General features: G+C 36.7%; 1 protein-coding gene across 3 annotated transcripts in view; it reads right to left on the bottom strand.

The window, feature by feature from the left end:
- Positions 1–20,774, bottom strand: part of ranbp3b (RAN binding protein 3b) — a 35,546-nt gene extending 14,772 nt beyond the window's left edge. Inside the window, exons 1-7 of one of the 3 annotated variants that reach the window (XM_084119065.1) lie at positions 20,710–20,774; positions 17,211–17,266; positions 16,053–16,089; positions 9,420–9,506; positions 9,210–9,281; positions 6,524–6,589; positions 3,243–3,344 (exon numbers count right to left, since the gene is read on the bottom strand). In XM_084119065.1, the coding sequence (XP_083975191.1) occupies positions 3,243–3,344; positions 6,524–6,589; positions 9,210–9,281; positions 9,420–9,506; positions 16,053–16,089; positions 17,211–17,266; positions 20,710–20,731 (442 nt within the window). In that variant the 5' untranslated portion in view covers positions 20,732–20,774. Of the gene's footprint in view, positions 1–3,242; positions 3,357–6,523; positions 6,590–9,209; positions 9,282–9,419; positions 9,507–16,052; positions 16,090–17,210; positions 17,267–20,709 lie in introns of all 3 variants that reach the window. The other 2 variants (XM_084119064.1, XM_084119066.1) reach the window with 2 other exon arrangements.
- Positions 20,775–21,929: the final 1,155 nt, after the last annotated feature.

Raw genomic sequence — 21,929 nt, 5'->3', positions numbered from 1 at the left:
CAGGCCTTGTGAATATGAGGAATGATTACCTCATACAAACAGCTTTAGCTATTTAGCTATATAGCTGATTAAAGATGCTTTAAATCAGGGCTATTCACTTAAAGTTCCAAGAGGTCCAGTCTCTATATTTCCTTCCAGCAAAGCTCCGGGCAATCTTTTTTTTTGGGGGGGGGGGGGGGTAGCTTTAAATTTTCGTAATGATTATGAGTGTCGTTAAAAAACAGAAGGAGACTTGTCTAAATATTTTTATTATATATAATATATATACACACACATATATATTTATAAAAAGGTTAGTTCCAATCCTTGATTCTGATTGGTCAATAGCTGTTTTATTCACGATTAAACACGGCTCTGACCGTTCTATGTATCACTACACAACACCCCTAGCAACCACTAGCAACGTAAACATATGTTTGATCTCATTGATAGCCTATTGTTCATTGAAGCCAGAGTAGAGTATTGTTTGTGAGAGATCTAGCATTTTCCTTCAGGTCAGTCCTATAGGCCCCGTTTACACGTACATGGTTATTTTGAAAAACGGAGACATTTCCCTTCGTTTGCACCCTTCGTTTACACGCAAACGGAGGATTCGCCAATGAAACCGATTCTTTCTAAAAACTCCGGCCAGAGTGGAGATTTTGAAAATCTTCGTTTGCACGTTTGCATGTAAACAGAGAAAAACGGAGTTTTAGGCAGCGACGTCACAGAATGTGACTATTTTCGGGATTCTGATTGGCTAAGGTGGGCTTGAGCTTCTCGTTAGAGAGAGCAGAGAGCAGAGAAATGTCCGTTTATGAAAATAGCCATCCACGTGTAAACGTAGCCATATTCATAATAAAAAAATCAGTTTGAGTGTCCGCTGCGATATCTTGTCCTTTTAACAGTTAAGGGGTTTTCCTGTGCCCTAGTCATCTGTCAGTTGCGTCTTGCAACTGTTTAAAGGGGTGGTTGATTATGATTTCACTTTTCTAACTTTAGTTAGTGTGTACTGTTGCTGTTTGAGCATAAACAACATCTGCAAAGTTACGACACTCATATTTCAAAGCAAAGGGAGATATTTTCTTTTAAAGTAATTGCTTTTTAAGGACTACAACAAACGGCTGGTAGAGACTACACAAGTTCCTCCCGGGTTAGTGACATCACAAACCCTAAAATTCACAGAAACCCCGCCCCCGAAACACGATTTATAGATTATCAAGACAGAATATGCTAATCAATGACTAGGAGATAACTACATATAAGCTACATAAATTCATCAACTATCCATTCAGAAATGTTGTCTACATGTTGTCAATTCTTGAGTCTCTCCATCTTTGTCTGACTCCGGTTTGAACATAAAAGGCTAAAAGTTTTAGAAAATTTCAGTGCATGTCTGTGTGCGGAGGTAATTGAAGCTCCGCCCCCTGTGCCGGGAGCAGCAGCTCATTTGCATTTAAAGGGACTCTCACAAAAACGGTGCGTTTTTGCTCACCCTCAAAAAGTGTCAACTTTAACATGCTATATAAAAATATCTGTGGGGTATTTTGAGCTAAAACTTCACATACACACTCTGGGGATATTAAAGACTTATTTTACATCTTGTGAAAAGGGCATTATACCACCCCTTTAAGACATTTCAATGTAAAAGTCTTCTCTACAGACTGACTCACTCATGAAGACAGTTGCCGCCATCTAATGGTCAGGGTCTATTTTTTCCAGTGGAAGGAAAAAATAGTGATGTTAGTGATGTTTTTAGTGATGTTACTTCATGATAGTTGCTTAGATCGATATTTTTCAGCTTTAATATTTGTATTGTGTGGTAACCGTTTTATAAAAGCAATAAGGTACAAGAGGCTAGTGGTGTATCCTGAATAAGTCACGAATGAAGGGGTTGCAGGCACTCCGCGAACAACGCCTCTCGTACCTTATTGCTTATATATATATATATATATATATATATATATATATACACACACACATACATATACACGTATATATGTTTTCTGTGTTTTTGGTTGCAGAGATTAAGTCACGATGCTGACTTTCATATTCCATAATATATATTTTTTCCTAATATGAAAGTCAATGGGGTCCATCAACTGTCTGGCCACCGACATACTTCAAAATATCTTCCTTTGTGTTCAGCAGAAAAAACTTTTTTAAAGTGAACTATTCCTTTAATATGTCGCTTTAGCGGGAGAGAGAAGCAACGCGCACGGAACAAAAAAGGCTTGGCTCTAAATAAAAACAAAGGATATAGCACTGATAGATCATTATCATAAACTGCCCTGGACCCCTGCGGTGTGAACAGCTCTGTTGCTCACTTTAAACTGTAGAAATGATAAAATGGTGCTACAGTTGTCATTTTGTCTTGCGGTCCAGTTGGAACCAAGCCAGGGGGCGCTGTTTGAAGATGTCTGCTTTACACCGTGTCCTAACCAGACGCGATGCGATAAGATTCCAGCGACAAATAATTTGTCTGTCCACACTATACGCGACGTGACTGCGAGATGCGTCAAAATCAATCAAAACCCACAGCCAATCAGAACAGCGTGTGGGCGGAGTCTCGCGGTGAGTGCACGGCACCAGAGAGTAATCTTGACGGCACTCGCAAGAACATGGATAAGCAGCTACATAATCAAATTCACAAATATTACACCATTTAAACATTATTAAAAATACATAGGCTACTGAGTAACTAAAACAATCTTTTTCTCCTTGTTTCCATTTGTTTAATTTCAAGATCTGAGGTGAATTATCCATTGTTGCTTTTACAGCTACAAAGCTGGAGCACTAAATGATATTCAAAGTCACATTACACGCTTTTAACATTAAATAAAGCACATAAACAGCACCTGAGATTATTATTGCCACACTTTGTGTTTGTTGTTCCAGCGCGATGTCACAGAAAAATAGAAACAGTTTCTAAAATAAAATCGTTGCGTCTCGCCGTCGCGGCTGGTAAGAACCAAAAACTCTTATTAACATGGAAAATATAACCTTTACCGTACGTCGTCGCGTGTAGTCAGGACACGGTGTAAGACAATTATAATTAAATGAGCCCAAAATCTTCTGGAATCCAGAAAATAAATTCAACAAAATCAGATTTCAGGAAAACTAGGCCAATCTGGCTTAGATTTACAAATCCGTTCTAAACACAACATGAGCCTGAAATGTGTTTCTTTCCAGAACAGGCTGAGACCTCCACATATTCTGTTGCTCTGAAAGCCAGCAGAGAGCATTATGGGATTTGTACATACTGGTCTTGACGGGTTCTGTGAGGGTCTTGGCCGGAGGAGCCTGTAGAACGGCTGGTCTCAGAACACTGCGCTGCTGTTCTTTGGGCTTCTGACTGGGAACGCCTGGAAAACAACCTACTAACGGATTGAATCAGAAACCAAACACCGCAGGGCAACAACACACACCAGTGTTTGAGGATCAAGTGGAAAGGGCTTAATTAGGTCTTTAGCAATGGAACAGCTAGTGTTGTTATACATTACTAAAACTATTTTTGTATTCAAGTAGAGATTTGAGAGAGGACCGGAAGTGAAGTGGGGTCGGGAAAGAACCACAAGCTGGAACTTGAACTCGGGTGGCCTAAGCACGATTACGCTACATTTCGGAGTGCTGATAACAAGGAATCTGTTCTGACAACAACAACTATTTGAAATCATTTTTGTAAACTGAAAAAGCAGAAATAAAATAAACATTAAACACTAGATGAAATTTTTTGAAATGTTGCCTTGGCAAGTAAATAAAATAAGTTGAAGTACTAAAATGACTAAAACTGAAAATAAATAAATAATTGAAACTAATGGGATATATAAAAATATATATATATATAAAAAAAACTAGGGCTGTCACTAACAATTATTTTGGTAATCGAGTAATCAGATTTTTTGGGTGGTAATAAAAATGGACCCAAGCAAAGACCAAAGCCTTTAAAATGACTTGAAATACATAATGACGCAATAAAATTTGGTTCAAATAAAGTATTAAAAACAAGTAAACACTTGGTTTTATAGAACAACACTGTTAAAATACATAATGTACATAATATAAACAATCATCTTATGTACATTATGTATTATAACAAATGCCTGCAGAGGGCGCCAACTTTACAGGGTAAACGCTTTGCATAAACAATTGTTGTTGTTACACTTTACAGCATGATCAAATCATTGTTTAATATTGGCCAAACAACATTTAATTCAAATTACTTAATCTTTAATATTTGGCCATTTCTTTACGATTGAAATGCTATAGCTACTGTAATTTCTGGAACATCAAAACATGCAAAGTCAGAGCAAGCGTTTAAATCGTGATGAACAGTTCGCATATTTCGAAAGATATTTATGTATCCTACGGTGTCAGCGTATGTTTATAAATGATTTACCTTTATCTGATGAAATGGTGCACATTTACGATCCATTTTACAAACTGCTGGTCCAATGTGGATGTAGCATAATATCATACAGGTATAAATTGATTAATAAATTGTTTAATTATGCTAGTTTCGATAACAGAGTTCAAAATAAATCTATCCTATGGTGTCGGCGTATGTTTATAAATGATTTACCTTACAAATCTGATGAAATGGTGCACATTGAGTTCCCAGATGAACGTTAAAAGCAACCAAAACTCATATGCAGAGATGGAGTTTGAGACGCTCCACGCATGTAAATGACAATGGTTCACGTGGATCAGAATTTACGGTGAACGGAGCCACTCTGAGACACACGTAACCTGCACGCATGGAAATAATTAAAGCGCATATTAAACCCTCAGGGCATAAATATTTACTTAATTGAATCGCAGACTTTGTGATTTCACAATCGCACTATGTTATAGTATGATTTTTAAATGGTTTTAATTTGTGCAGCCTTAGAAAACGGTCTAATAATGCAGTTCATGGATTCTCATCCGTGGAATTCGCCATTTACGGTATTTTACCGGTTACTACACAATCGAGGATGTTTTTTTAAATCGAGAACTCGAATTTAATCGAGGAATCGTGACAGCCCTAAAAGAAATAACGAAAATGAAAAACGCATGTAAAATGGCTACAACCAACATTAAATTAAACCGAAAATTTAAAGAAAAGGCTCATTCAAAATAATAAATACTATAATATACAATGCTAAAGTAGTGTTCTAAGCCAGGGGTGCAAAACTCACCACAGCCCTGCAGTGTTTAGCATCAACCCTAATTAAACACACCTGATCCAGCCATTCAGGCTTAAGCCGGATGCACACTGTATGATTTTAATAGTCCTTTACAACTGTTGAACTGAATGAACATGATCCTTGCTGTAAGCCACGTCACACTGTAGGATCTCAGCTGTCATTACTGTCAGAATGTACGACAGTCAAGACGCATTAAAAAGGTTGCATGCAAGAAGACTCATCCAGAGTTTTACTTCATCAATCCGTGACACGTTCAGTGACAGTGAGCTGCGTTACATGCAGGATTTAAATGGTAGCTAGCAAACAAAAACAATGGCTGTATCCGAAATCGCCGCCTATACCCTTAAACAGGGCAGTTTTTCAGGGGACAGCCATTTGTAGTGGTGTCTGAAACCATGGTGGACATTATCGAGTGCACTCATTCAATCCCACAACGCACCGCAATAACGAATGTACAACCGATGTACGCTCAACGGCTAGAGATGCACTGTGAGAGTCATGAGTCGGAAAAATTCTCACATCTGACCAGAAGATGGCACAGCTTAATCATCCATCGATCCATTTTACAAACTGCTGGTCCAATGTGGCTGTAGCGTAATATCATACAGGTATAAATTGATTAATAAATTGTTTAATTATGCTAGTTTCCATAACAGAGTTCAAAACAAATCTTTTCATTACTAGTTTCAAATAATTATTAAAAAGCAAGCACAAAAGAATTCACTCACTCGTTTTCATTCAATCCTTCAAGTGGACTATATTAGTGGAGTAATGTAGGAACCAGTGAATGAGGTTATAGGGGGCAAATCTCTACCATTAATTTTGATCATGGCTGGCCTTGAAAAGAAAAATGAAAAGCAAAAACAAACAAAGACGATGTGTGTGGTGGCTTGTTGTCTCACTAATTGCTTCATCAGTTTCTGAGCTGATCTAGGATCAGAGGAATCTTTTAGGATTCTCAGCATTAGTCTCAGACGGCCAAAATTGTACAGTGTGAACCCGGCTTTATGTGAAAACTACAGGCATGTGTGTTGGAGCATGTTTGGAAGTAAACCGTAGGACTGTGGCCCTCCAGGAACTTAGTTTGCACCCCTGTTCTCAGCAACATCTCATGAAAAAAGCGAAATATTGAAGCAAACGGACTTAAATCTATTTGAGGAGCTTTCAAATGCGCAAGATGACATTTAAAAAAAGGATTGAAAGAGGAAGCTTCACAGTCAGACTCATTGTGACTAATTTCCCCAATCTTTCCTGCTCAGGAGACTATATTTATGTGAATGTTTTACTGTAGCTACACACACACACACACACTAAACACACACACATGCAACAAAGCAGGAATGAGTTGATCTTACCTGAGCTTGGGGCCTGGCCATGAATGAGTGTGGGGGGTTTCAACCTGAACCCAACGGGCTTCTCTTCTGAGATAGACAAACAGAAGCATAAACATGTAAGACTAAAGCAAACATCCCTTATGCAAGACCAGATAAGATCTCTTAGACAAACAAACACTCAAAGTTAATTCGTATGTGGCCTCAAACACACCAGTAAAGAATAAGCCACATGAATGGCATACAACTCATATTCTCTCGACGCTATACTAGTTAAAGAAAGTTTTGACACGTTTCTGTGTCAAAAATAAACATTACAATAAGTTTAAACATTTTTAGATCATATTTTTCCAGAACAGTAGGCAGTGAGCAGTCAATACCACACTGTATACACTAGTAATGCAAACTCAGCCACAGAGTCTCTATATCTAAATTGCCTTCAAGCTGTGCCTCATATCTATGGCCTCAAAACAACTCTAACCACTTCCGGTTAAACTTTAAATCCCCTCCACAGGCCTCAGGACTTGATTTAGCACATTCCTGACAGTAGCCGGAACACATCTGGGTTTAGTGCGCTTGACTGGGTTTGTGCTCTTTCTAATAGAGACCAAAATAGAAAGCCGTCTTTAGATGCATGTACAGCATCTTCTATTTACATTACTCCGCATAGCTCACTTTATCTAGGGGATGAGAGATCTGAAGCCACTTAGAAAATGTGTTTTAAATGAGATTTATACAGTCTGATTCATTTTTTTTTTTTAAACAACTATGCAACAACTGCATTTTGGGGGCCTGAAAACAAACTTTTGGAAACGGTTTTCAAAGTTTCAAGTTTAATTAATTTATAAAGCACATTTAAAACAGACACAAGACTGACCAAAGACTGACCTGGAAATCCAGACCTAAATCTGAAAGATTAATGGTCTGGCATCGACTAATGAAACTCGGCCAGTTCGAGGGGCGGCACCAAGCATGCATTTGAAAATCTCACTGCACGCAATTGGATAACACTACGACCAATCACAACAAGCCCCATATGCTTAGCTAACAGCAGAGCTAACTGGTAGATTAGACTCTTGCCGTATCCGGTCGGCAAAACAGCAAAAACACCCTTCTTGCAAAGGAACGATTCAAGCGGCGTCTTCTGTTCCTCTTTTAGATAAAAAGCCAAGTCTAACTCGTTCATTGTAGCGGCCAAAGGCGTTTCAAACAACTGGTGTTCATCCATAGCCATCTTGCAATGTTTACTAATGACTTCGATGTCACAGCGCTGTCGTCATCTCGCCTCTGGCCCGCCTATATCAGATAACCCGATGTGATTGGTGCAGCTCGGATACAAGGGCATATTTAATGAGCATCATTACTCAACGCCAGAGTAAACTCGCTGAACAAATTCAACTTGTGCTCTCACGAGAACTCTGGATTTCCAGAGTAACTAATCTCTAAGGCCAGGTTGTTACATAACCGTGGGCCCAACCGCAGAAATCGCTCGATCCCCTCTACGTTTGAGTCGTGAGTGTGGGACTAGAACAGGCAGCCGGTGATCTCTTAGAATTGGAGTGATGTGATCATATTTACGACTTTTGCGAATAAATCTTGCAGCAGCATTTTGGACCAGTTGAAGGTGAACGATTTGTGACTTGGAAATACCGCCAATACAATGAGTTGCAGTAGTCTAAATGCGAAGTAATAAAAGCATGAAGAGCCATCTCTAGTGTTTTGTCAGTTAGGAAGTGTTAGACAAAAGACAAAGTTGATAGAAACTAGATCCAAATACCGAAGATATTTGTTTGTCAAGTTTTAAAGGCCCATCTAAAAGCACACCCAAACTCCGCACATGCGTCGATCTGAATGCAAATCAAAGTGAATCAAAGAGCAAGTTTTTGAAAACGATACCGGTTAAACGTCTCCATGTAAACCCCAAAAACACGAATTTGTGAAAATGGTGGCATCATGCACATGCGTATTAGGTGTTTAGTCTATAGACGCGTTTTGTTTCTTTATAAAGTGACATCGCCAACTACTGGCCTGGCAGCAGAATACAGTGCTATTCACCAATGCATCCTGTCTGTGTTTTTTAAATACATATATAAAGTGCCTCAAGACAAGATTGCAAGACAACTTCATTATAATGCATCCCATTAATAGATGGAGAAAATCTGATTGTATGGCCAGACAAAATATACAGCTTTTAAACGGGCAGCAAAATCTGATTGTTTGACATATCCAACTCAAATTTTAGTTTTTTTCCGTTTTTTGTATGAATAAAAATGTGAAAGGAACCTGATGTTTACAAACCCAATCCAAACCACATCCACATGTGAAAAATGACAATGTGAAAACCAAATTGGATGTGTGCAGTGTAAACAAACCCTAAGACTGTCAAACATGACAAAGACCATGTATGGCCGCAGAACGAAGCTGAAGTCATGCACTCAAAACAAGACATTTTGCCAGATTTTCGAGTTCTATTTATATTGCATCCTGATTAGTAGCTCCTCCCACCGTAAAATCTCATTGGTCCAAAGCCCTCATCCACAGTTGCATATTAAATATCATAATTTTTCCATCCTCACTGATGTAGCCACCAGTGATCAGAACACTTATTTGATGCTGGACATCCGTAACATCGTGGCTGGTTCGGAAACCGTGTTAAGATTCAAATCTTTATAGTTTCTAGAAAAAGATTGAAAAGAAGGCTGGTTCTTACCTGGCTCAGAGTCTGAATTACCAGTTGGAGACTGGCATAAACTTGAGGGCATAAAGATATTATTCTTGGGAACTGTAGGAGGGGGGAGAGCAAGCAAGAAAGAAAGAGAGGATCAGATGGAGCATAAAACTCTTAAATTCAGCCAAATAATACTTGTTCAAAGGGAACAGTGTCGATCCACTGCAGTGAAACGGATCGTTGTAGATTCACCTGAATGTGATGGGGGGAACTGGGTCAAAGATGAGGTCCTCTCTCTCTTTACTGGGGGACAGTATTCGACATCATCCCGATCTGAATCTGAAGAACACAATTCAAATCAATAGACCAAACAGAAACTACAACTATTGAAGCACTCAAATACTGTACACAGTGCTGAGAACTGAAAATTCTCATTTTAAATTAATATTTAATTTATTATTATTATTATTTAGAATTGGTAATAACTTCTACTTTCAATTGGTGAGACTTAAACAATTTTTTTTTTAAAAATGTTTAAATAAGGGCTGTTCATAAATTGCCATTTTAATCGCGATTAATCGCACCCTTGTCTATGATTAATCGTGATTATTCACATACTCATTGTGAAATTAAGCATACACTTATCTTGTTTAATGCATTTATTTTGTCATTTGCTATACCCAGCAAAGTAAAACATCAGATTGAAGGATGATTCTCACAAAATCTGCAAGCTTTTTTTCAAGGTAAACTTATGTCTTTCCAAAAAAAGACACTTGGAGACTCCAAAAGGACACCTAATAACCAAATGATATAAAAAGTCCATATAATTCATACATTTATGCATACCAAAACACACACGGAACAAATGACGGAACAAAACTTTTCAGAATTCAGTGTTACAGAGCTTGTTTACATTTTATACATGTCACTTTGCGATACTAAACAGGACCACATGGAGATGTCCAAAAAAAATAACCCAAACCAACCACCATTTACCTACTACAGTATATGGATCCATTCAGAATTATTAAACACAGCAACACACACCACAGATAAAAACTTTATCCTGAATGTGTATGGATACAACGTGAATGTACTGAAATGTGTCTGTGCATAAATACCACATGCGATCCGTGCATCGAAAGCACACATGCATGGTTTGATTGCGCATCAATAATAACAAACTCACGCATGCTTACTGTACGATCCTGTACGACACTGCAATCGTCTTTACCTTGATTCCATTTCGCATCCATTAAAACTTTACTAGCGAGACGCTGGTTTGCTTTATCCAGCCGAGAAACAATGTTTGCATATCATCTAGTCATACAGCGGTGGGATGTTTTGACATTCTGTTCAGTCTGTATTTCACACAGCGAGATGCGTATGAGGGCTCACGCTCTTCAGAAACAATGACAGAATATGACAAAGCTTGCGTTTTAAAGCTAAACAGACACTGGAATGAATAATTCACTGAAAAGTGAACGCGAGTCACTGTTCTCTTTGCCATATCTGATGTAATTAGCCTGGTTTTCTTTACATTAGCTCTGTTTTGAACCAATTTTTTTAATGCTTTCGCTTAATGGATAATTGGAGTTTAGCGGTTTAAAATGATCCGATCCGAGCGAAATCTTGTGCATGCTTGTGTAGATCTGTGCGATAAACTCCCCGACTCCCAAGATCATCTAATTGCGTGGCATAAATTACGTTAACGATGCAATTTTTTTGTGCTTCATTATTTATTTAAGGATATTGAATTAATCACATGCGCGATAACGTTGAATAGTAACGTTGAGTAACCTTGTAGTAGCGCCCTAGTTTAAATAAAAAGCTGTATAGAAAAAAGTATTATCAGTGTCAGAGTTGTTAAATGCATTATTGACTTTAAATTCAGACAATGACCTCCAAATAACTCCCATACTGCTGTTTGGATGATACAAGCACATCTGCATCCTACAATATATTTCATGAGACATTGTGTTAGTGTCTTACTGTCTGCATCCCATCACATATCATATACAAGTTATTTTCCAGCAAAACATCATCAGGCGGTGTTTACATGAAATATTAAAAACCTGATTAATTTCATGTGCATGCTGCTTATGTTTTCTGTAATCAACTGTTGGACGTTTCATGTTTTTGATGTATTTTCTATTTCATCAGATTAACAGAAATGGCATTTTATTATAGTTTTGGAGACTGAAATTATAGTGCATTAAAGTCCAAAAAAAAAAAAAAAAAAAAAAAAAACCCTTTCATCTATTTAAGGATGCATTGCAATTTCGGCCACTAAAAATAAGACAAATATTGGCTTAAAAAAAAAAAATCTACAGAAAATTTAACAGATTCAATAAAAGATTATGACAAAAGCACAAAAAAAGCAGATTGGATGTGAAATTATCCAGGTTTAAAAGAGTGCAACACAATAATGCAGTCCAGGGTTATTATAGTTAACTTAAGCAAAGATCAAAACCATAAAAAATTATTTTGTCACTTGAAATAAAATGAACGTTAAAATGGTAAATGGCGTGATCTGCTAGTTTTTTTTCCTTATCAGTGCGAAAGAGATTCAAAATACTCTATTGATTTTGATATTACATGCTTGTGTTGTACATCAATCGATCCAGTTAAGTGTGTATTATTTTTGTGTATACTCACAATAAAAACAAAGTGTTGTGCTTTTTGCCAAATAAAGAAAAATAAACACGAAGCGAGTTCTGCTTTCTCTCTGTCAGTGTAGTCCATTCTGAAACGCGTCTGAAAATGAACCATAACTCAGCGAATACTCAGTCAATCAGTCACACAGGCATGAAGCTTGAATTCTCTTCTTTTAAATGAAGTAATTTTTATAAAAAAACAAATATTCTCAGTTTATGTAATATGTATGTAAAGAGAGAGATGTCAGTCGTTCTCATCTCAGCTAATTATTTTTAATGTGACTCCGCCCACGGAGAGCGTGCGCTGTTCAAACGCAAATAATCTGAGGACGCAAACCTGTGAAACGCCCACATCAGCTGGATAACACACACCGCGAGTTCACTTTCAGTCTCATGTACTTTACGACGCTGTGAGAAATAAAACTATCTTGATAATAATCCTGGAAAACTTACCTCAAGTTCTGGAAGTTTCATTTCAAGGAGCAACAGATCCAGCTGAGGAATAGGTCAGTTATATGCTTTGTTCTAATCGCAAGTGTCTGTACACGCAAAAAGACTGTTTAAATATGAGTCGCGTTTCTGCGTGTGAATGAATGCATAGATGCGTGCCTACTAAGAGGAGTAAAAATCGACTACAAAAATCGGACAGATTCTAAAGTTTTTACTGTAAAATACTGCCACATCAAATAAGCTTATAATGTTGCCAATTTCTGCTCGTGTTAAAATATATATATATATATATATATATATATATATATATATATGTTTTGTCAAAAATAATCAACTAAGATGTTTGTTCCAATGTAGGCGATATTCAAACTAATGAATCCTTAACTTTGAAACACGTATGATAAAATGTATGTATGTATGTTCAATAACCACGCATAAACATTATTCTCTTAAAAATACAAACATCTACATACATGATGCTTACATATTATGGTAGCCCTGTTTGTGCTATATAGAGTGAATTTACACCTTTGCCATTAATATGCTTATAAGCAACTGAAAAAAGCACAAATGTCAGGGCATGTCAGAACATCCCAAGGGCCCCAAAAACACCTCAGACCCCAGAGGGTTAACTGAAATGTACAATAAAAACGTATTTTATTGCAGCTAGTTACCATGGAAAGATTTCTTATTTCCATTTAGTTTAACTTGATGTGCTAAAACAACTAAACATAAAAATGAAATGAAAATGAATAAAAACTATATAGACATTTAAAAAAAAATATATATATATACAGTGAGGAAAATAAGTATTTGAACACCCTCCTATTTTGCAAGTTCTCCCACTTGGAAATCATGGAGGGGTCTGAAATTGTCATCGTAGGTGCATGTCCACTGTGAGAGACATAATCTAAAAAAAAAAAAATCCAGAAATCACAATATATGATTTTTTAACTATTTATTTGTATGATACAGCTGCAAATAAGTATTTGAACACCTGTCTATCAGCTAGAATTCTGACCCTCAAAGACCTGTTAGTCTGCCTTTAAAATGTCCACCTCCACTCCATTTATTATCCTAAATTAGATGCACCTGTTTGAGGTCGTTAGCTGCATAAAGACACCTGTCCACCCCATACAATCAGTAAGAATCCAACTACTAACATGGCCAAGACCAAAGAGCTGTCCAAAGACACTAGAGACAAAATTGTACACCTCCACAAGGCTGGAAAGGGCTACGGGGAAATTGCCAAGCAGCTTGGTGAAAAAAGGTCCACTGTTGGAGCAATCATTAGAAAATGGAAGAAGCTAAACATGACTGTCAATCTCCCTCGGACTGGGGCTCCATGCAAGATCTCACCTCGTGGGGTCTCAATGATCCTAAGAAAGGTGAGAAATCAGCCCAGAACTACACGGGAGGAGCTGGTCAATGACCTGAAAAGAGCTGGGACCACCGTTTCCAACGTTACTGTTGGTAATACACTAAGACGTCATGGTTTGAAATCATGCATGGCACGGAAGGTTCCCCTGCTTAAACCAGCACATGTCAAGGCCCGTCTTAAGTTTGCCAATGACCATTTGGATGATCCAGAGTCGTCATGGGAGAAAGTCATGTGGTCAGATAAGACCAAAATAGAACTTTTTGGTCATAATTCCACTAAACGTGTTTGGAGGAGGAAGAAGAATGATGAGTACCATCCCAAGAACACCATCCCTACTGTGAAGCATGGGGGTGGTAGCATCATGCTTTGGGGGTGTTTTTCTGCACATGGGACAGGGCGACTGCACTGTATTAAGGAGAGGATGACCGGGGCCATGTATTGCGAGATTTTGGGGAACAACCTCCTTCCCTCAGTTAGAGCATTGAAGATGGGTCGAGGCTGGGTCTTCCAACATGACAATGACCCGAAGCACACAGCCAGGATAACCAAGGAGTGGCTCTGTAAGAAGCATATCAAGGTTCTGGCGTGGCCTAGCCAGTCTCCAGACCTAAACCCAATAGAGAATCTTTGGAGGGAGCTCAAACTCCGTGTTTCTCAGCGACAGCCCAGAAACCTGACTGATCTAGAGAAGATCTGTGTGGAGGAGTGGGCCAAAATCCCTCCTGCAGTGTGTGCAAACCTGGTGAAAAACTACAGGAAACGTTTGACCTCTGTAATTGCAAACAAAGGCTACTGTACCAAATATTAACATTGATTTTCTCAGGTGTTCAAATACTTATTTGCAGCTGTATCATACAAATAAATAGTTAAAAAAAATCATACATTGTGATTTCTGGATTTTTTTTTTTTCGATTATGTCTCTCACAGTGGACATGCACCTACGATGACAATTTCAGACCCCTCCATGATTTCCAAGTGGGAGAACTTGCAAAATAGCAGGGTGTTCAAATACTTATTTTCCTCACTGTATACATAAAAAAAATGTCAAACATGTGTATGGCTGCTCGATTATGGCAGCAATCATAATCACAATTATTTTTGGTTAATATTGAAAGCACAATTATTTAACACGATTAGTGGAGGGCGATATGATCAAAGCCTTATTTCATGACACGAGTAATTAAATTTTTTTGTGAAATTTCACAATTACCGATACTTCAGCAAAAACTAATACAGGGTTAACTAATGTAAAAAAATAAAATAAAATAAAAAGTCCTCAAAATAATTACATAAGAAAAGAAAACAGTCAGTAATACAATAAAGAACAAAGAAATTAATTACACACAAAACATGCAAATAAATACAACAGAACAGAACGAAAATACAAATTAAATAAACAGTGTTTTAAGTTTTTCAGGATGTACTTACAGTGCTGTTCAGATAATAGCCTAAAACTAAAAAAACAAATAACACTAAATATAGATGAATCCTTATTAAAGCTACTTAAGTTATTCAGTCAAGATCAGCGAGTGATTTTCCTTTGTCATTTGTTGTTTGATTATCATTAATGACAAAGACGACAGCAGATTTATTAGGCTGTTGTCACTTTAAGCTGTCACTTTTAATGCACGGATCCAATATACTGTTACACACCCATTTCTTTCTCAACTGTGTACGTTTGCTTAAGACATAAGCCACCGTGTTTACATGAATACTCTTCAAAAAGGCTTTTGGATATTTTTGTGAGTACGCGTTTAGGTGCGCATCCGAAACCCATTTGCGTATCCGCGTTCAGCTCCGACTAGCACACACAGAAAGCCGCCTGGGGAAAAGTCTTTCTTTTGTGGCTTAGTGCACTTTTAATAGCACTGTTGTTTAATATCAAACACGTCCCACAGTTTAGCAACAGTAGACTGCATTTTACAACACTGATTTGGATGTTAAGTTTGGGTTTTTAGGGAGGAATGAAAACGAACCGCTGTGAAGGAAAGGAAGTTGCGCTGGATGGAATCGTTTTACCTCGACTATCTTGTTTGCATAATTGTTGGAAGCCGAAATCGAAAATCAATTATGATTAAATCGCACAGCACTAAAAAACATATACAAAAAACTTTACTACTAAACTAAGTTGAAACCAGAAAATTAAAAAAGAATATTAATAAAAACTAAAATAGTATCTCCATGATACTAAAATAACACTGCTCATTGCAGTAAAAGACTAACCAACATCTCATGAAATATATTGTAGGGCACAAATGTGCTTTTCATTCTGCACATCATAATAATGGCTCTCAAAAAAAAGTTCCAAATGTAAAATATTTGGTTTAAAGTTAATTTTTCAAGCAAGGATTTTCATTTTGGTGCATCACTAGAATCTGCACGAAAACTTTAACTCACCGTCTCCGTCCTCTGCACTCGACCCATCTGCGGATCTCTGGAACAGACAAAACTAAATTAATTAATCTGATCACACAGAGCTGGACTACATCACAGAGAAACACACTGTACAGTGGAAAACACAATCTTAAAACCAAGGGCCAGAACCATCCCATTAATTTGCTTAAAATGCTTCGGGGAAAAGCCTGATTTGTATCTGTGTTAGTCAGATGGCAGCTGAAGTTCATCTCACTACCAGCCAAACTGGCCAGACGAGTAGGTGAATTTACTTGCCAATGCTGAAATCTGGCAGGTACCAGATGCTAATTTCATGCCGTGCCTGAGTGTTTATTGAAAAATGTCTATTTTGTTATTGCAATAAAACTCAAAGCTAAATTAAATACTTCCCACTAAGTGTATTCCATCATAACATCCTCGGGTTATTATGGAAAGTGTGTTCAACTACATAATGTCATGGTAGAGCTGCGCAGTTCTGGGAAAAATTGAAAACCACAATCTATATTTCACGATTCTGAACAGTCAACTAAACAAAATAACATGTAACTTCTGAAATTAATCTCAAAATCTAAATGAATTATAAAAAAAATAAAAAAATGTTTTGAATGAATGATTCAATGACTCACTCAAAGAATTAACTTGTTTCATTACAAGATAAATCAGTTTTTTTTAAACAAATCTCTTGAACAAATGAATCAATGACAAATACATTTAACAGTCACTTGTTGTAACAATGTAATATTCAATCGTTATTTGAATCGCCAAGTTACTTTCAAAAGGCAATTTACTCGATTTTCATCAGTGTTTATATCCGAACTATAAACTTTGGTTACACTTTATTTGTTTACACTTTATTTTAAGGTGTCAGTATTACAGTGTAATTATACATTTAAGTAATGAGTAATAATAATTAACTACATGCACTTACTATAGGGTTAGGGGAGGATTAGGGTTTGGTTGAGGGTTAGTTGCATGTAATTATGCATAATTTACTGTTATTACTATGGTAAGTGCATGTAAGATATGTAACAAGGACACTGTAAAATAAAGTGTTAGTGATAATGAGTATTTGTAACACAGAAATGATGATACTGTGTGGTTGAAAAGACTGTTTGTGTACACATGAAACTGCTTTCAGAGCAAGAATTAGAGCAAACCAACCTTCTGTGCTTTGTCCTTCTGAAATACAAACACTGGAGGAGCTATGGCAGGCTTCTCTGTTAAAAAAACAAAACGGAAAGAAAGAAAATTAGTTGGAAATCTATGACATCTCCCACAAAAAGTTTAGTTTCAAGCCAAAATGTCAGCTGTGATGTACCAATGTTACTTTTCAGATCGATCCAAGTTTCCCTACATCACACAAAAATATCCAAAGTCATGCAAGATAATCATTCACATTTCACAAAATAGGTGAAATGTGCATCCGACCAATAGCATCCAAAGCAAATGTTGTTCTTGATGTAACATCTGAGTTTAACTACACAAACGCTTTTTGACAAAACACTCGAAGCCAATTTGAGATCAATGGCATTGACATCAGACTTAACCAAAAAAAAAAAAAATCAACAGAGCTTAATATCAATAAACCACTTGATGGTGTTTGTTACAGATTTTACCATGGTTAAGGGGGTTTGAGGCATTCGTGGTGTGTGTGTGTGTGTGTGTGTGTATATATATAGGCTTTATATCAGCCACCCTGCTCTCTAAGATATATAAATATATATATATATATATATATATATACATATATATATATATATATATATATATACATATATATATATATATATATATATATATATATATATATATATATATATATATATATATATATATATATATATATACACTTCATATTTATTTTAATCAATATTTAATCAATTAGAAATAAATTAGAAAACAAATCCTTAAAATAAACTTATACTTTAGATGGCAACTTCTTGAATCTGCAATCCTATTACAGTATTTTTCACAAATAAACTGTACCAACTGCGCACTGGTAATCCTATTTTTTCCAAATAAAGACAAGGTAACGCTAATTTTACAGCACACAGTGAAAATGATATGAATAAGACACAGTGGGCAACTGGATATAGCACAGCATATTTTAAAATTAAGGATTTTAAGTTTTTCGACCACTAACTGTAACATACGGCCTCCAGTAGCTTATTGTTTTTGCAACAAACAAAAAAAAACAAATATATAGCAATATAACAAAAAGCAGCAATGTTCAACAGCAACACTTATTAACCTATTATAATCACATTTAATCTATTAAGCACATTTATTAATAAAGAAGTACTGTGGTATTTTCACAGTGATATCATCTAATCTTAAATCATAAACATTAAGAACGTGATGAAAGAAAAACAATGTCTGTTATGGAGCAGAAAACCAACATTTCATTATGTTAAGTTAGTTTGAACTGTCATACCACTTTGAAGTGATGAATGCAAGAGTCACCAGATGCTAATATGATCGTTATATGTTTGAGATAGGGCTGATAAAAATATTTAAGCAATACTCAATATTTAAAGCAACACCAAAGCACTTTTCCTCTTCGGTCCCCCTACAGGTTGGAAGCGGAATTGTCCATTACCGCTGTCGTAAATAACTTAGCCTACCGTCGTACGCACGCTATTTGTTTATCCAGCACCGGCTTTGGAAATAACGATGTCCACAGACAAGGTAGAGTACGTTGCATGATTTTATGAAAGTATGATGCATTGCGACATCAGAAACGGCTATTTTTTTTATATAGGCTCCACCTATCGGCTATTGTAACGCTTGCCGTAAAGCAAGTCACATTTGTAGTTTCTTATGTCTCATTCGAACTACAGAAACGCTACCGATCTGGCAAACTTGCATAGTGCGGTTATAGCCGATAGAGGGCCGCAAAGCGAATGCAGAAGTGCCGTTCACCCTGTAACGATTTTGGAAACATTATTTTAAGGTACAAAATAATCTTTAGCGTTGCTTTAAGTGAATTCCAAGGTTATGGGTTTGATTCCCAGTGATTCCATGGCTTAATACAAATGTATACCTTCACTGCAATGTAAGTCACATTGGAAAAAAGCATCTGCAAAATGCGTAAAAGTAAATATGTTAATGTTGTCCATTGCACTGAAAAAGTCATATCAATCAACCACTTTTTTGGACCGCAACCTGTAGTATGTTCTTGCTATTACAAGCCTCTGGGTGATCTGATCATCTGGAGTTAGTAACCAGCAACAGCGAGCCAAACAGTCACTAACCAGTGTTGTCAAAGTGTTATCTTATATCTTATCTCATTTCAAGCCAACCAATAAAATCCCAGACACTTCTGGCTCATTCAAAGGGCTTTAAAATGATCGTCATGCTTCGTAAATAAACAGAGACACATGATCAGGCTGACACTGTTTGATATTTTTAGCTACAGCACGTTGACAGCAACACAACTGGAGGGTAATAAATCAAATATTTGTAATGAAGAGTATAAGGCCTGTTGAAGATGATATGCAAGCCACAAACGTGAGCAATACATCCAAACACACGTGGTGCATCTGTAAACAGCTGCCTTTCCCAAAACAAATCACATAGTTTTCTGGGTGGCTCATTCAGCACTGTGATAAACCCATGCACATCACTGTAATTAGGTCAAGGGGTGAGGAATCCACCGAAGGGTGATCTCACCACTCATGGCTGCTGTGCTGGAGGACATTAGAGGGCTAAATCATGTGTGCATGGGGTTGCATTTCACCCCGGGGCAGGAGAAGGGTGGGCGGGCCTGCATTAGCACAGACAGCGGACCCCGGTAACGCCACTGGCCGCATGAGAGGCACCGACAGGCGGCTTGACCGTGAACGAACCACCGCCACTTGCTCCAGACTCTGCTTTCCGACCAATAATCGATGCATTTATCAGAATAACGTCCAAAAAGGATTGTGCATTCGTATCAGATTTAAACAAACCACGAGATGCGCAACTCACTACCCCACCCACCAGACATTTGCTTTCGTTTCTGAATTTGGGCTGTCTCAAAGGAGGATAAAGAATTAATTATCAGTTAACAAACGGGGACAGACGTACAAAGCACGATTAGAACAGAACAACACGTTGCAAGCTAAATGCATACTAATAGTGTCAGCTTAAAAAGATGCCATAATTATGCACAAAGCATTTTAGTTAGATAAATGGGGACATGTATGCCACATTTTTTTATATCTATATCTATATATATATAAAATATAAATCACGTGCACATAAAAAAGCGTCATTCATTAAACCTTTATTATTATGCAATGCATGAATACATGTTTTCATAATTTTAGAGCGTGCACGCGAGAGCATCGGGGTGAGGCGCGTGCGTTTCCACCCGCCTAAAAATCAAAAAGAGAAACACAGCGAGAGGCCGGGGGTTCGTCTGTTAGCTACACAACACACTTAACTACCATACACACACAGTTCTGTCAGTGCGCTGTTTAGCCCGCGAAGCTAACACACTCATCGGCTAACTTGAGCTAAACATCCACACACACTCCCACTCAGAGCAGCTAATACGCACAGAACGCACCAAAAACCCGTGTGGAACTCTAACCAACACTATTATGGTGTGTACGGCTCATGGTGGCGGTTTATTTGCTTTATTTTGCTCATTTTGCGGATTCACACGGTTGCCTACCTTCGTTCGCCAAGTCCGCCATTTTACTTCTCCGTGCACACCCACAATGCACCGCGGCACTAGTGCGCTTTATTTCACAGAGCAGCTGCACTTGAAATGCATTTACATTTGAATATTAGTCATTTTGTGTGGAATTTTACAATATTATGTATTAGTAGGCCTATTGTCTATGTAAACTTTTAATAAATATTGTAAGGTAAATAATGCTCTAGGCTATAATGTTAATATTATTTTAATATCCAGTAAATAATCTCTGTTATAGCAGATATTAGTTTACTGTTTGTAAATCATTTTCTTGTTGCCTGTAGAAAGAAAAACTAATTTTCTTGTAAAAACGATTATCTTATGTTACATATTGCAATAATTATTATTATGACATCTAGATATTAACCACTAGGCCTATATTATTTTAATATATGACAATTATTTCCCTTTATGTATCGTTGCATCTACTAACAATATAGCCTATTAATTACTATTATAAATATATTATCTTATGTTAACATATAACAATGCCTAATTATTATTTTTATTTGTTAAAAATCACCACATTCTTACTATTTGTAAATATTTTTCCTTTGTCTCTTTGCTGATGTCTAACAGAAAAATAATTAATTATATTAAACGATTATCTAATGTTAACATATTACAAGGCCTAATTATTTATTATATTATCTGTCACTGTTATTTGTTGCAGGCTAAATTACGTTTATTCCTGTTTTTCGCCCCTTAATATTAAGTAATAATATAATAATGAATATTGCTAATCGAATGTTAATATATATATATATATATATATATATATATATATATATATATATATATATATATATATATATATTCTAAATAAAATTATACATTTTTATATTATGAACATAGCCTATAATTTATATATTTCATTAAACTATTTTTTTTTTTATTCCAATGTATTTCTGTATTATTTTTATTCGTATGTGTTTTGTAATCAATATGACCACTAGATGGCCAAGTTGGTCAAGGCTGTAGTTTGGATGAGATGGACTTGATGGTTGGCCTGAACTTCACCTTGTATTTAGACTTCAAATATAATTTAAAATTATATGAAATCTATTTTTTAATAAAATATGCAATAAGCTGCAATGTTTCAGGTTCAGTCCTGAGTCCCAGTAAAAGTAACTGGAAAGTTCTGATTAGTGTTAGTCAAGACCACCTTAAACCGAAACCAAGACCAGACCTCCACA

This window comes from Abramis brama, assembly GCF_963993115.1.
Source record: "Abramis brama genome assembly, chromosome: 7".
Classification (NCBI taxonomy): Eukaryota; Metazoa; Chordata; class Actinopteri; order Cypriniformes; family Leuciscidae; genus Abramis; species Abramis brama.
Note: the sequence above shows the minus strand (reverse complement) of the source record. Positions and strands in the feature narration are given on the sequence as shown.